The 15977-nt window shown below is 39.1% G+C and overlaps 1 protein-coding gene across 2 annotated transcripts in view; it reads right to left on the bottom strand.

The window, feature by feature from the left end:
* Nucleotides 1-15977, bottom strand: part of LRRC36 (leucine rich repeat containing 36) — a 39349-nt gene that overhangs the window by 6432 nt on the left and 16940 nt on the right. For both annotated transcript variants that reach the window (XM_034672455.1, XM_002918450.4), the window contains exons 5-10: nucleotides 15012-15100; nucleotides 8977-9104; nucleotides 7524-7569; nucleotides 3613-4053; nucleotides 2755-3044; nucleotides 815-980 (exon numbers count right to left, since the gene is read on the bottom strand). In XM_034672455.1, the coding sequence (XP_034528346.1) occupies nucleotides 815-980; nucleotides 2755-3044; nucleotides 3613-4053; nucleotides 7524-7569; nucleotides 8977-9104; nucleotides 15012-15100 (1160 nt within the window). The remainder of the gene's footprint in view (nucleotides 1-814; nucleotides 981-2754; nucleotides 3045-3612; nucleotides 4054-7523; nucleotides 7570-8976; nucleotides 9105-15011; nucleotides 15101-15977) is intronic.

The raw sequence follows: 15977 nt of genomic DNA, 5'->3' as shown, positions 1-15977 counted from the left end.
ATGGATAAGAAATTCTATCCCATGCCTTCTATGGAGAAACAACAGTAGAGCTTCATGAGTAGACCCTCAACAGCCCTGTGCTATTCTCTAGTCACTGATGAGTGGCTCCTGAGGATAATTTCCTAAAAAATGAGAGCAAAGAGTCAAAGTGGTAAGGAAAATATACTAAGACTTTTTCTCCTATGTGTCCCTTAAGAAATTAAAAAAAAATAAGCCCAAACAACTTTAAAGTTTCTAGTTTTTCCTAAACATTTACCACCACCAAAATCTCCTTGAACTCTTTTTCCATTAAACAACAAATAAACACATGGGGGCAACATTTGCAGTATGATTTTTCCTCCAATCTCCTAAAAAAAAAAAAATCCTAAGAAGAGTCCAAGTTATTAATTCATTCGTTTTCCCAAATCATAACATTTCAACAGGCATCTTAGAATTCTGATGTTCAAACCCAATTTTTATTGTTTTTATTATTGGCACTATCCCAAGGATCATAAAATCCTTTCATAATCATTAACACCACAATGCTCTATTTTACATATCTCATCACTCTACATATTACCCAAAGACTACCAAAAAAAAGTCACCAGAGGGACAATACAATTAGTACATGAGGGAAGAATGTTGATAAAAAAACAGGGAAGAAGATCATGAGAAAAATGCAGATTTGCCAATTACTGTGCCGCTGACAAATTTTGGTGATCATGGGAACAATTTTTTTCTTTGCAAGTTAAGGGGGCTGAGTGGCTTTTATAGGAACAGAGAGTGGAAGCAAGGTCTGAGCCCTTCTCCAGGAGCTGAGAATGCATTCACTTACCGAGAAACTTCTTGTTAAGAAGAAGAGAGCCAGAGCCATTCCAGTGCTTATCCACAAGCTCCAAGAGCTGTCTGAGGACAGTGGCTACATGGGAGGTTCTGGCAGAGATCGGGGGACTGTGGTTTCCTGGCAAACCATGCAAACTGCCCAGGTCACTAGAGAGAGGCTCAAGAAAAAAAAAAACAAAACACCAACCATTTGTCATTCTTACACAATATGGGAAGAATCTGGACATTTAAAGTGTTAACGTTAAAAAAAAAAAGGTGGTTTCATCTTTCAGTTTGGATTTGAATAGAATGTTATTTATGTCCAAACAAATATAGTAGTATATTCAAGGATAATTTCAAAGATTACAGTATACTCTATCATAATTTTCTGTAGAGATTTTTAGAAGAAAACATTAAATAAGTTTAGACACCTACATCTATGGCTCAATATATTAAATTATGTAGTATAAAAAGATTAAACTTGCAGAATATTTTAAAAACCTATTACAGGGGCGCCTGGGTGGCGCAGCAGTTGAGCGTCTGCCTTCGGCTCAGGGCGTGATCCTGGCATTATGGGATCTAGCCCCACATCAGGCTCTTCCGCTATGAGCCTGCTTCTTCCTCTCCCACTCCCCCTGCTTGTGTTCCCTCTCTCGCTGGCTGTCTCTATCTCTGTCAAATAAATAAATAAAATCTTAAAAAAAAATAAATAAAAACCTATTACAGATCACAAAATAGGGAGTATTTTTTTTTTAATTTTTAGTTTAGTAACCTCTATACCCAACATGATGCTTGAACTCATGACCCTGATATCAACTGTTGCATTCTCTACCGACTGAGCCAGCCAGACCCGAAGATGGGGACTATTGTATTGTATTTTAAAAAGATTCATTTACTTTAGAGAGAGAGAGCATGAGGGGAGGGGCAGAGGGAGAGAGAATCTCAAGCACACTTCACAATGTGGGGCTCAATCCTATGACCCCAAGATCATGACCTGAGATGAAATCAAGAGTCAGATGCTTAACCGACCTTGCCACCCAGGCACTCTTGGGGAGTATTTCAAAAACTGTAACTCATAAGCTTATATTTAGTATTTTAATATTTAACAAACATAAATATTCTATAACATTTTAAAGATGTTATTTATTTATTTATTATTTATTTATTTATTTGAGAGAGAGAGAGAGAGAGAACATGGGCGGAGGGGAGGGGAAGAGGGAGAGGGAGAAGTAGACTCCCCACTGAGCAGGGAGATGGACACAGGGATCCCAGGACCCTGGGATCATGACCTGAGCCGAAGGCAGATGCTTACCCAACTGAGCCACCCAGGCGCCCCTATAACATTTTAAATGTTATATGTTAAATGTTATTGTTGGACCCACTACTAAAGATTATTTTTATTTAGTAAGACTCTTATAGAAAAATGTATAGGTAGATCTGTCCAGTAAAATTCACAAGTATTTTGTATTCATTTAGATGAGATATATATATATATATATATATATATATATATATTAATTCATGACTGAATGAATAAAAAGCAACTGTGAATAATTTTAAGATTTAAGATTTTAAGATTATAAACATCAGTGCTACAGATTTCACTCTTCAGCTGACCCAGAGCCTCTGGCAACTTCTGCATTCGCTGCTGTGGTAAACTCTGTCTGCCACTTCCTATTATCAGAGTATGCCTCCACAAAATTTATGCTCTGGAAGTAGATTAGGGTATGTTCTCACTGTGACAGAAATGAGAAAATGCAGCAGAAGGGGAATGCCTTTCCTAAGGGCAGAAGAGTCACAGGCTTTGCCCTGGCAGTATTAACCACTGGCCTCTAAAAATCCCTTTGAACTTGTAGTACCCTTGGTCAGAATCACTGCTACCCTCAGCAGAACTCCATTGTGGTCTTGGATCTGATGTGTTTGTTGCATAAGCACAAACAAACCAATACTTGCCTCACTTCCCATAGCATCTCTGAAACCAATCTTTGGATTCAGGGTGGCAAGGATATTGTCCTTCTGTTTGAATCCTCTCCTTGATGGGCTTAATGACCTCTTGGTCAGATTCTCTCTGTGTTCTGAGGTCCCGGTAGGCAACAGCAGTGTCCGTAGAGAGTCTCCCAGGGCGGAGTTGTTTGGGAGAGAACCATGTGCTGGTGTTAAATCACTGAGACTGGTAGGTAATTGCTGCTCTACATTAACCAGCAGAGCAGGGTCACTGTTGAAATGGGTTGTGGCATACAGATCTGTGAAGGAAACAGGCTGGGAGATGACCCTGCCTTTCAACTCTCTCATGTCTCACTTCCAACCTCACCCCACCTGGAGTCCAATGGTCATAGTAACCTCTCCCTACTATATATCCTCAACTCTCTGGATCCTCCCCTCCCCCAACCTGACAAAACCCCAACTCTGGCTAAATCCAACTGTCCATATACTCCAAGCCTACATGAGAACAGTAAGCAGGGGCTTGAGAATCTCTTCTGTCTTCACTACTGTGAAGGAGTATGTGAAATGTATTGCTCTGACTGTGGCTAGAGAAGACTAGGCGCTACTAGAAATATGTCCTGGCATGCTATTTAGCTACAAAAGTACATAGTTATGAAGCTCACATTTCTACAAGTTTTCTGTAATACTATATCTACCATGTTAAACTCATATCCTGCACATTTCTGGAGGTTTCATTGGCTACTGATACCCCAAAACCAATTTAAGAAATGCTAATGAAATTTAAGAAATGTTAACTCCAAAATTTCCAGTTATATACCTCTATCTCGTGACTAGGAAAAAGGGCTATAAACTGCAAGAAGCTATTACCTGAACTAAGCTTCAAAAGCCTTCCAGTGCTGGAGTCAGGGTTTGACAGAGAAGTCAGTAAATCTCCACAGGAATGGGATGTGGTGGCCTTCATGTCATTTGAAGGCTTTATGCTATATTCTTGGTAGTTCTTGCTTCTCTGAGGCCTTTTTCCAAGACTTCCGTGCAGGGATAGATTGTGAGAATAATGGCTATCGTAATTTTCTAGACCAACATCTGAAGGTAACTGATAGGGATGGATCTGGTTAGAATCACCCACATCCAGACGTTTACCCAATGAGACATCATGGGAAAGCTGATAAGTATCAGGTTTTAGTATCAAATCCTTTTCTGGAGAAGAACCTGAAGACTTATTGTCCAAAAAAGATAGTCGGTACACTTCTCTAGACATCTTCTCTGGGGATCGGACTGTGGACTGACGAGAAGAGTAGTGTCTAAATTCTAACCACCACCAAGAGGAAAAGAAAACACAAAATACAATGAAAATTCTTCTTGGCTGAGTTAGGGTACCTCTGTTCACTAGACATACCTCTGTCTACCAGAAAACATTTTCAGGAAGAGATGGTTTATAATTTTGATAAATAGTAGCATAAAATGATAAAAGGACTTTTACATGGAACAACAACAAAATATGCTGGACACTGTGTAAACAGTAAAGAATCTTTAACATTCTTTTTTTTTTTAAAAGATTTTATTTATTTATTCGACAGAGATAGAGACAGCCAGCGAGAGAGGGAACACAAGCAGGGGGAGTGGGAGAGGAAGAAGCAGGCTCATAGCAGAGGAGCCTGATGTGGGGCTCGATCCCATAACGCCGGGATCACGCCCTGAGCCAAAGGCAGACGCTTAACTGCTGTGCCACCCAGGCGCCCCGAGAATCTTTAACATTCTGGAGATAAATTTCATATCAACCTAATCCCCTAGGAATTTCCTCCTAAAACTATAGTATCAGAGTTTTCTAGATGCTGTTTTCATATAAAAATTTTGGTGTACCCCATATGACAATAGCTGTGATCTTATGTCTTCAGTCTATAGACAATAGTTGGTAGGTCTATGATTTCATAAACTCCTCACAATAAAGCTAAGCCCACCCCCACCCCCAAACTCCACTCAAAGGTTCTAGGTTCATACGCTGGGAACCAGTATCCTAAGCCAATTAAATGGCAGGGAATCCAAAACCTATGAGAATCCCTAACCAGCTATAAAGCATTTCAGACAGCTGTATGTCATCTCTAAAGAGTGTCAGAGTGGGGTAAGTAGAAGTCTTTGTGCTCTTTAGAGTTTTCAGAGTTTCATATGCTTAAAGGTCTTCCTTAGGAAGCATACCTGAGTTAGTCACATTAACTTAAAAAAAAAAAGTACAACTAAGGACTTTTTATCTCCATAGGACCTACAGAATATCAACATTTTACCCAGGGCCAGCCTACACAGTGAGGGAAAGATTGTAGAACATTTTTATGTAACAAAAAGAATCTAACAACAAGTGATGAGATTAGATAATTCAGACTGTGCCTGTTATTGAAGACATTAAAAAAGTGGGATGATACATATTCTTAAAAGCAACAAAGAGCTTGTTAGCTGGTGAGGATTTTCTAGGCCAAAATCTAGGAAACAGCAAGGACACACATAGGTAAGTCTAGCACTGAAAGTCACATTTACCCTCGGAAATTTTAGGATAACAGGGACAGAAGTTTAACATCCATCCAAAGTGAGGAGTATGACAAACCATCCCTACCCCCATCCCCCCCCCACATACACATTAAGAGGGAACCCCAAGCAGAATGCAACCTTCAGAGTAAAAGTAAACTGGAGATGAGCCAGCCCTTGTACTGACTGATAATCCAGGTTTGTATCATCTGAGTGGGTCCAGGGAACCTTAAGCTTTGAGCTTGGATTTAAGTGATTCCCAGAATGATAGTGTCCCAGGTACCTGGTAGAAGCAAATGAAAATCTGATCTGGAAAAGATACCTTTATGTAAGACTTTAAATAGTTTTTCAAATACACAGCAAATAGCCAAAGCAAAGGAACAAAAAAGGAAACAAGACAACATAAGTATAGGGGCGCCTGGGTGGCACAGCGGTTGAGCGTCTGCCTTTGGCTCAGGGCGTGATCCCGGCGTTGTGGGATCGAGCCCCACGTCGGGCTCCTCCGCTGGGAGCCTGCTTCTTCCTCTCCCACTCCCCCTGCTTGTGTTCCCTCTCTCGCTGGCTGTCTCTATCTCTGTCGAATGAATAAATAAAATCTTTAAAAAAAAAAAAACATAAGTATGAGTAGAAAAAAAAGACAATAAATTTCAGATACTGGAATTAACAGATACAGCCTATGCAACAGCTATGTTTACTATGTATAAAGAAATATAAAGCAAGCTGGAAAATTTCTGTTTATAAAAACTGACCCAGTAGACTTGAAAAAGAACAAAATAAAACTTAGAGAACTGAGAAATAAAATTATTAAAATTAAGAACTCAGCAGACAAGATTAACAGGTTAGACACAGCTGAAGAAAATGTTAGTGAACTGAAAGATGGGTGAGAAGGAATTATCCAGAATGCAGATCAGAACCCTGAACCCTACCAAATGAAAATTATAAAAGAATAAGAGAAAAAGAGAAAGAAGACAAAGTAAAAATCTCTACTATATATTTATTTAATCAAGAGTCCCAGAAAGACAAAGAATGAGACACAAACAATATTTGAAGCACTTTTCAGAATTAGTGAGACACAATTCACAGATTCAAGTGTAATAAATACCAAACAGGATAAATAAAAAGAAATCCACATATCATACCAAATTTGAAGAAAACCAAAGACAATTGGAAAATCTTAAAGCAGCCAGAGAATAAAAGACAGATTATCATTGCAGGAGTGACAGACCTCCAGTGGACTTTTCAAAAGCAAAAACAAAAGAATACAGTGGAATACCTTCAATATTCTGAGAGACGTAACTGCCAACCTAGAAATTTATACCTGGCCAAAATACTCTTTAAGAATAATGGTGGAATAGAGGCATTTTCACACAAACAAAAACCGAGAGTTCAACAGAATAAACCCACACTAAAAGAAATTCTAAAAGACATACTATAAGCTAGAGAAAAATGATCTCAGAAGGGAAATCTAGGATGAAAAAAAGAAATGAAGAACAAAGTGATAAATACAAAGATAAATTTAGATGAACATTGACTGTATAAAAACAATTTCACGTGGGCTTAAAAATGTAGAGAATTAAAATCTGTAATAATAATATTTAAATCAGGAGAGACTGAAAGGGGCAAAGTACTTCAAGGTCTTTAAATTATCCAAAAGAAGAGTTATAAGTTAAGGACTCTTATTGTAGTTTGGTGAATAATAATAAAAGTACTGAAACAGTGTATAATTTATAAATAAACTAGTAGAGAGAAAAAAATGGATGAATAAAAACATAATAAATCTAAAAGAGGGTAAGAAAGGTAAGAAAAAGAAACAAGGAACAGCCAGACAGTTCAAAAAGTCAAGAACAGGGGTGCCTGGGTGGCACAGCGGTTAAGCGTCTGCCTTCGGCTCAGGGCGTGATCCTGGCATTATGGGATCAAGCCCCACATCAGGCTCCTCCGCTATGAGCCTGCTTCTTCCTCTCCCACTCCCCCTTGCTTGTGTTCCCTCTCTCACTGGCTGTCTCTATCTCTGTCGAATAAATAAATAAAAATCTTAAAAAAAAAAAAAAGTCAAGAACAAAGGAAGTCAGAATATCCACTCTTCAACCAGAAAGGCCTCACAGATCACTAAGCATCCAGGGTAGCCCCCAACAAAAGCAGAAAGAGTTAGTTGACCATATAGGGCCCCAGGGCTGAGACATCTCCATCTTCCCCCAAATCTCATCACATCTAGGTTTCTCTGATTAATGTGGAGAAAAATACTCCCTGAACAAAATACTTACCATCTTCCTGGTGATTGTCACTTGGGATCTCCCTTCTTGCCACTTCCTGCAACAAAAAAAAAAGTTTGAATGTTTAGGAAAAGAGAGTTAATGGGCATCCAGATGTGAGCTTACTAGACATTTCCTTTAAAACAAATACTAAGATATTTTACAATAGTAACTGAGATAATTTCTAAGTTACCTAAAGAGAATCCCCAAAAACAAAGCAATCAACTAAAATACTAATCTTTTTATAAGATGAAGGTAAACTCAAACTGAAAAAAAAAATCTTACTTTTACTAGTACAGTGTTGATTATCCAAAAGTGAATTAATCAGAGCCCCCCCTTTTTTTTTTCTCCTTCTGGCTATTTTCAGCAATTTCATTGCTCATAATTTATCAGAGAAAATGCAGACAAAAGGAGAAGTTGAATATAAAGTAGTCAATTCTGCTTCCTGCATCATACTCACTCATACAAATGAGTCTTATATAATGGTTGTATCCCCCTCCCGCCAATTTTTTTACTAAAAACTTATTTTATTTTTTTAGATTTTTATTTATTTGTCAGAGATAGAGAAAGACAGAACACAAGCAGGGGGAGCGGTAGGTAGAGGGAGAAGCCGGCTCCCCGCTGAGCAAGGAGCCTGATAAGTGACTTGGTCCCAAGACCCTGAGCTCATGATGTGAGCCAAAGGCAGATGCTAAACAACCGAGCCACCCAGGCATCCCTAAAGACTTATTCTTAATTCTTGCCTCATCTTGCACAATCTCTACCTCCCCGTTGCCCACAGCTTCTATGCCACCTTTACCTCTTAACTTTTCTTCTTTTATGTTCCAATGAAGAGGCAGCTTTGGGAAAGCCACCCTTGAGATGTTAAGATTCAGTAATTAAAAGTCAGAGGTAAGGGCGCCTGGGTGGCTTAGTAGGTTAAGACCCTGGCTCTTGGTTTCGGCTTAGGTTGTGATCTCAGGGTCCTCCGTGGGGCTTCAAGCTCAGCGGGGAGTCTGCTTCCTCTCTTTCTCTCTCTCTGTCTCTCTGTCTCTCCCCCCCAGCTCATGCTCTATTTTCTCTCTCTCAATTAAATAAATAAATCTTTAAAAAAAAAAGTCAGAGGTGGAAAATATAAGAAGTAAGGTAACAGGAGATGGAGACATTGGATAGAGAGGAGAAATTTTAAAACCAGCCAAAACCTCTGTCATATCCCTGTTTGAGAGCCAAAACAACTAGCATAAAATGTGCTAAAAGTTGTAATGTATAAATATACCACTTTCGATAATGGGGAGAGGGAGGAGGAAGATTGCAATTAATGGAGAAGGTCTTCTGCGTTCTGTCTTCCCTTCCTTCCTTTTAAAGGGTCTAAAATGCCTTCATCACACAAGTCCTCCTAGAGCTTCATAAATAATTGAAAGTCCAATGAATTGTTAGTATTAATCATTGACTAGTCAACAGATCAACAGGAAAGTGAATACATTACCTGTGTTCCCAGTGGGAAAGTGTCTAATTTCTGATCTGGTATACCACAGCCCTGAGTTGCAGAAGTACTCATTAGGGAATCCTTTATTTCCCGGTTGGGGAAGGGAATAAAAAGTCCTTTGTTTGAGTCTGTATTAAAAGAAAAGGAATACAATGAAGCACTGACCAGACTTCAAAGGCAACATGTTTTATGGAAAGATACTGGAAGGGAAGTCACCAGATTGGGAGCTAGTTCTGGTGCCACCAGTTGGAAATCAGTTGAGAACCTGGGCAAACTGCTTAACCTCTCTAATTTTCTCCATTGTAAAACGGTGATGATAAAATCTAAACTACCTCTTAGGGTTGAGGTAAGGTTAAAGCAAGGTAATAGGGGGGTGCCTGGCTGGCTCAGTCAGTGGAGCGTGCAACTCTTGATCTCAGAGTTGTGAGTTTGAGCCCCACACTGGGTACAGAAATTATTTAAAAATAAAATCTTAAAAACAAACAAACAAAAGTATATCCTAGTCCTGGCCACCCTAGAAACTGTTATCAAAAAGAGCCAATTAGGATTTTTATTAGATTGGAACGCTTGTAGAGACATTTTTGCACATTCTTTTTTTTTTTTTTTTTAAGATTTATTTTAGAGAGAGACAGACAGTGTATGCACGTGTGAGCAGGGGGAGGGACAGAGGGAGAAGGAGAGACACTCTCAAGCAGATTCTGTGCTGAGCATGGAGCCTGACATGGGCTCCATCTCGACTGAAATCATGACCTGAGCCAAAGCCAAGAGTCAGTCGCTCAACTGCCTGAGCCACCCAGGTATCCCCACACATTCTTGATCAATACTTATTAATTGTACAATTCTGGAATCTGGAGTCTTCTGGGGGAACTTGGATGAAAGTAAGAGTTTCTTGTTTAGGGAGGTTTATTCCCCTAGCACGATTATGTAAGAATTAAGATAGTTTCAAAAACTTGGGCCTTAGTCAAACAATGTGCTCTTCTGCTAGTTCTCATCTGTAGCCTCTGGCAACAGAAAGCTGCTGTAAGCCAGGGCAACTGAGAATACACAGTGAGTAAAGCCAGCTTTTTGAAAATCCAGCCCCTCAGTCCATTTGGGGCTCTAAAATGCTTCCTACTTCTGAGTTGTCTCCTGGGACTGAAATTTCCTATTACTTCAATATAAAATGCTCTTTCACCATTGTATTTGAGAGAATACTTTTAAGCTCTCAAAGTTTATGTTCTCTGGCTCCTAGCGCACTAGTAACACAGAAAAAAACAAAACAAAGTAAAGCAGAAATTACTGGTCTTAACCTGATTCTTGGTAGAAAATGAGAATGGTAAGTAAGCTGCGATTTTGGGTTCAGGCCTCCTCTTACCTTCATCCTACAGAGTAATACTTACACTTCCCAGGAGTCCATCCTGGTTTTTCTTTTACTGTACTTATTCTTTTCCAGATTCACAGGTTCTTTTTCTTTCAATTCCCCAATTTCCAAATTGTTTGCTGAATGCTCCCATACCTTCTCTTTATCACCTAAATTTGGATGACCCAAAATCTTTTTTTCTTTAAAGATTTTATTTATTTGAGAGAAAGAGATAGTGACAGAAAGCACGAGCCAGGAGGAGAGGGAGAAGCAGCCTCCCTGCTGAACTTGGGGCTCAATCCCAGGACCTGAGATCATGACATGAGCTGAAGGCAGACACTTAACTGACTGAGCCACCCAGGCACCCTGCATGACCCAAAATCTCCGTCTCAACTCTGAGCTCTCTTTTGATGTCCAGACCTAAGTTTTTCGAACTGCCTCCAAGGAGTGCCCCTGTCCTAGACAAAGAAAAGGTCAGTATTTTCTAAACCAAACTCATTATTTTCACTTCCAGGCCTACTGCTACTGATGCTCCCCACCCTCCACTCCAAGCCGCATCTCAGTACTGGCATTACTACTCAATCAATCCCTCAAGAGAGAAACTAATTCTTTGACTCTCACTCATTTTAAATTTCAATCAATTACCAAGTGCTATAGAATCACTTTTCTGGAAGGAATCTTTAACCTTATTCTCATACCTTATAATTAACCCTTTTACAGTGAACAACTCAGTGATTTTCAGTATATTCACAAAGTCGTCAACCATCACCACGATCTAATTTCATTATCCAAAAAGAAACTAAATAAGCTGTCACTTTCAATTCTCTCTTCCCTGCCAGCACCTGGCAAGCATCAATATACTTTCTGTCTCTATGGACTTTCCTATTCTGGACATTTCATATAAATGGAATAACATGATATTTAGCTCTTTGTGTCTGGCTCCTATCACTTGATGTTTTCAAGACATACATTGTAGGTGTATCAGTACTTTATTCTTTTTTTATGGATATACCATATTTTGTTTATCAATTCATCACCTGATGGGCTTTTGGGCTATTAGAGATAATGCTGCTTTCATTCCTGTACAAGGGTGATTGTGATGAATTTTTCTTTGCTATTTTACTTTCTTAAAGATTTTTTAAAAGTAATCTCTACGCCCAACATGGGGCTTGAACTCACAACCCAAAGACCAAGAGTCACATGTTCTACCAACTGAGCCAGCCAGATGCCTGCCCCTCTTTGCTGTTTTAAAATAGGATACCTATTAGACCAATATATTTTAGGTGTAATTCTACTAAAAGTTAAAAGGAATTGGCTGAAAGAGTGAGCAGGACCCCTTTCAACTCACAGAGTATATATGTGCTATTTGCATGTAAATTATCTTTAGTAAGGCATTCCTTGTTCTCTGGTAATCTGACCATCTACTAAACATAAACCTATCCAAACCACATGATCACTCAACTGTCTATGACCTGCTATACCCATTACCACTTTCACACAGCTTTTCACACCAATCCCACCAACCACTCGGGCTATCCCAGGGCTCCACAGCCTTTAATGGCTGAGGGCTTTGTTTCCATACCTGCCACAAAACCTTTTCACGTATGCTCTTAGCACAGTCTGAGCTTCTATAGCATGTGCCCATCCACATCAGTGTTTCTCAAACTCAATATTCTCACAGACTCTGACAATATGAATCCAGTTTGAGAAACTTCAATTTAAGAAGCTCAGTATATAGAAAGGTATTTTAAAAAGCAGATTGTATTGGGTGACAGTTTGGCAGTTTCTTACAAAATTAAACACTTGGTATTTGCCCAAAGGAATTGAAAACTTATGTCCACACAAACACTGCACATGGATGTTTATAGCAGTTTTTTTCAAAATTGCCAAAACTTAGAAGCAACCAAGATGTCCTTCAGTAGGTGAATGGATAAATAAAGTGTGGTACACCCAGACAACATAATATTATTCAGCACTAGAAAGAAAGGAGCTATCAAACCATGAAAAGACATAAAAGAACCTTAAATGGATATTACTAAATAAAGAAGCCAATCGAAAAAGGCTACATATGTAATGATTCCAACTATATGCCATTCTGGAAAAGGCAAAACTATGGAGACAGGGGAAGATGGCAGAGTAACCAGCACCCTGCATCTGTCCTCCACCTAGGCAACAATTACCCTGGCAGAATCTGTCTGATTTAACTATTTTGGAATTCTGGAGTCTACTGAAGGCTTGCAATTTCCAGGGGAACACCTGGAAGCTAAATTGAAGTTAACTTCAGTCAATTTCAGCTCTTGGCCGTATCGGTAACAGTTACCCATGTTCCACCCCTCGTGCAAAAAAATGAAGGTACACCCTTCCTTACCTAATCATCCCTTCCTCCCCTCTAGCCTGGAAACCACTGATCTTTTTACTGCCTCCATAGTTTGGGGTTTTTTCCCCCAATTACTTTTATTGCGGCTAAATACACATAACACAAAATTCACCATCTTAATCATTTTTAAGTGTACAATTCAGTGGTATTAAATGCATTCATAATGTTACGCAACCATCACCACCATCATCTCCAGAACTCTTTTCCTCTTATAAAACTGAAACTATATCCATGAAATGATAACTCCCTACTTCTCCCTCCCTGTAGCCCCTGGTAACCACCATCCTATTTTCTGTGTCTGTGATTTTGACTGTTTTAAGTACCTCATACAAGTGGGATCATATAGTGTTTGTCTTTTTGTGAGTGGCTAATTTTGGTTAGCATAATGTCCTTAAGGTTCATCCATGTTGTAGCTTTTGTCAGAATTTCCTTCCTTTTAAAGGGTGAATAATATTCCATTGTTTGTGTATCACATTTTGCTTATTCATTCATCTGTTGATGGACACTTGGATTGCTTCCATGTTTTAGCTATTGTGAATAATGCTGGTATGAACATGGGTATACAAACACTTCAAGACTCTGCTTTCACTTCTTTGGGAATAGGCCCAAAAGTGGAATCACTGCATCATATGGTAATTTTATTTTTAAATTTTTTTCAGGAACCGCCATACTGTTGTCCATAGCATCTGTACCATTTTATATTCCCACCAAACAGTTGGATCAGCAGTTCCAATTTCTCCACATCCTTGCCAACATTTGTTAGTTTCTGGTTTTTTTGATAGGAGCCATGCTAATGGGTATCATTCTAAATGACTGGTGGAAAAGCACTGTTTGGAACAACTGAGCTAGTGGGAATTGTTTTCCAGAAAGCTTTCTCCTAGCCTGTGGCACAACCATTAACATGGCATAACCACTTTAGTCATATTGGATTACCAACAGTGCTTACAGGAAACACTCCCCAGGGGTCTAGCACAAACATAATTTTCAGTGGAAAGCAAAGCTCTTTAACGTTACAAAGTAGCAACATTAAATTTTATATTAAAAAAAATGAGGCAACAGCTGGAGCTTCCAAGAACCTTTAGAAATGGGCCTTGTGTCTGGTAAAGTAGTTTTTTCTCAGTAGAGACTATGCACCTTTTTAAAAAAGATTTATTTATTTGACAGAGAATGCACAGGAGAGTGGGGAGGGGGCAGGGACAGTGGGAGAGAATCTTCTAGCAGACCCCCTGCTGAAAACCGAGCTGGATGCCCCATGAGACCATGCTCTTAGGCAAAACCAAGAATCCCACACGTTTAACCAACTGAACCACCCAGATGCCCCAAGACTATGCACTTTAAAACATTTTAATTTGTGGGGCGAAACTTTATGTGTGCTAATGATGTAATATGACATAAATGAAGTTTAACTCAGCTCATACAAAAAGAAACAGTCAAATTATACTTCAACGTATCTTCATCATTCTGGAAATGGACATATAAATGTTTTTACCTAGAAAAAAATACAAGAAGGCTGTATACCAAATTATTAATTGGGATTCTCTCTAGGGGACAGGCTTATGAGTGATTACATGCTGTTCTTCATGCTTTTTAGTATTTTCCAAAATTATTACAATAGAATTTCATCAGGCATGCCTGAATGGCTCAGTAGATTAAGCGCCAACTCTTGGTTTCTGCTCGGGTCATAATCTCAAGATCATGAGATCAAGCCCTGTTTCCTCATGTAAAAAGTCATCTGATGAGTGCCAAGTTAATCCACAGGGTCCATTGCATGCAATTCCTCTCATGAAAAGCTTTCTCCTTGCCTGTGCTACGATCATTAAATGTGGCATAATCACTTTAATCTTATTAGGTTACCAACACTGCTTACAGGCAACACTCACCAGGAATATAGCACAAACACAAGAGATTCTGCAGCTGCAAAGGTTCAAGGTAGAGAAACCCAGAAGGCCCAGGGTCTGAGGTGCAGTGATGCAGATGAGTCATGAGTCTCTGGCTAATGAATCAATCACCTTAGCAATGCTCAGGGGCCATGGGGACTGGCAGTGCAATTTTCAGAATGTACTAATGATGTAAACTGATGTAAATGAAATTGAATTTTGAGTACAGCCTGTACTTGACGGGTTCTGGTTTAGGCCTGCTCAATAAATAGGGCCTTTTCTGGCAGTGAGAGAAAGGAGGAAAAACACAGTCAGTAAATCTGGTGCTTACTTCAAATCTGTTATTTCTCAACTATTTTGTCTTCATTCTATGCAAGATTGGCCACAAAAGCTGAAATAACTAATGTTTTAAGCATTTTGTGATCAAAGAGAGAAAACTTACCAGTTTCAATTCTGTTATCAACATCAGCATTGACTTTTGATGCAGAGTTCTCACCTGTCACACAGTTTTTCATTGTCTTCTCCCTAGAGCTGCCACAAAGAATAATTTATTTAAAATTCAAATTTTAGGGGCGCCTGGGTGGCTCAGTCGTTAGGCGTCTGCCTCTGGCTCAGGGCGTGATCCCGGCTATGGGATCGAGCGCCGCATCAGGCTCCTCCACTGGGAGCCTGCTTCTTCCTCTCCCACTCCCCCTGCTTGTGTTCCCTCTCTCACTGGATGTCTGTCAAATAAATAAATAAAATCTTTAAAAAAATAAAATAAAACTCAAATTTTTAAAAAGCTCAAAATAAGGTTTCTGAGATCACCAGTAAATTCTACTTAGAAAACATTAATTCATGGTAATCAGATTTTTTTTTCAAATGTTCTAGAAAATATTAATTTCACAAATATTTAAGTTAAACCCATTTTTTAAAGCCATATTGTTATTACTGGGAATAGTGAGAGAGAAGGATACTATAGTTCAGCCTTTAAAGTATGAAAGCCAGGCTCAGTTAGTCGAACATCTGACTCTTGATTTTAGCTCAGATCATGATCTCAGGGTCGTGGGACTGAGCCCTGCGTAAGGCTCTGTGGTTAACAGGGAGTCTGCTTGAGATTCTCTCTCTTCCTCTGCCCCTCCCCCTGTGCGTGCGTGCGTGTCTAAATAAAATCTTCAAAAAAAAAAGTATGAAAACCAGAAAATTCACGAGTTAGACACTGTTTTCTTGATACAAACTTAGGTCTAAATGATTAAGGGAATAAGATATTTTCTTTTGAATTAAAAAATTAAAAGGACACAGAAAGGAAGGTTCTGCTGCCAAGAATTATACTGGGAGCAACTACAGCCATTAGTTAAAAAAAAAAAAAAAAAAAAAGACGAGAGGCAAATGTTTGCTCTTGATTGGTATAGTACAGTAAGATGTAAGT

The sequence above is a fragment of the Ailuropoda melanoleuca genome, chromosome 12, assembly GCF_002007445.2.
Source record: "Ailuropoda melanoleuca isolate Jingjing chromosome 12, ASM200744v2, whole genome shotgun sequence".
In the NCBI taxonomy this organism is placed as follows: Eukaryota; Metazoa; Chordata; class Mammalia; order Carnivora; family Ursidae; genus Ailuropoda; species Ailuropoda melanoleuca.
This window is presented reverse-complemented; position numbering and strand designations above follow the sequence as displayed.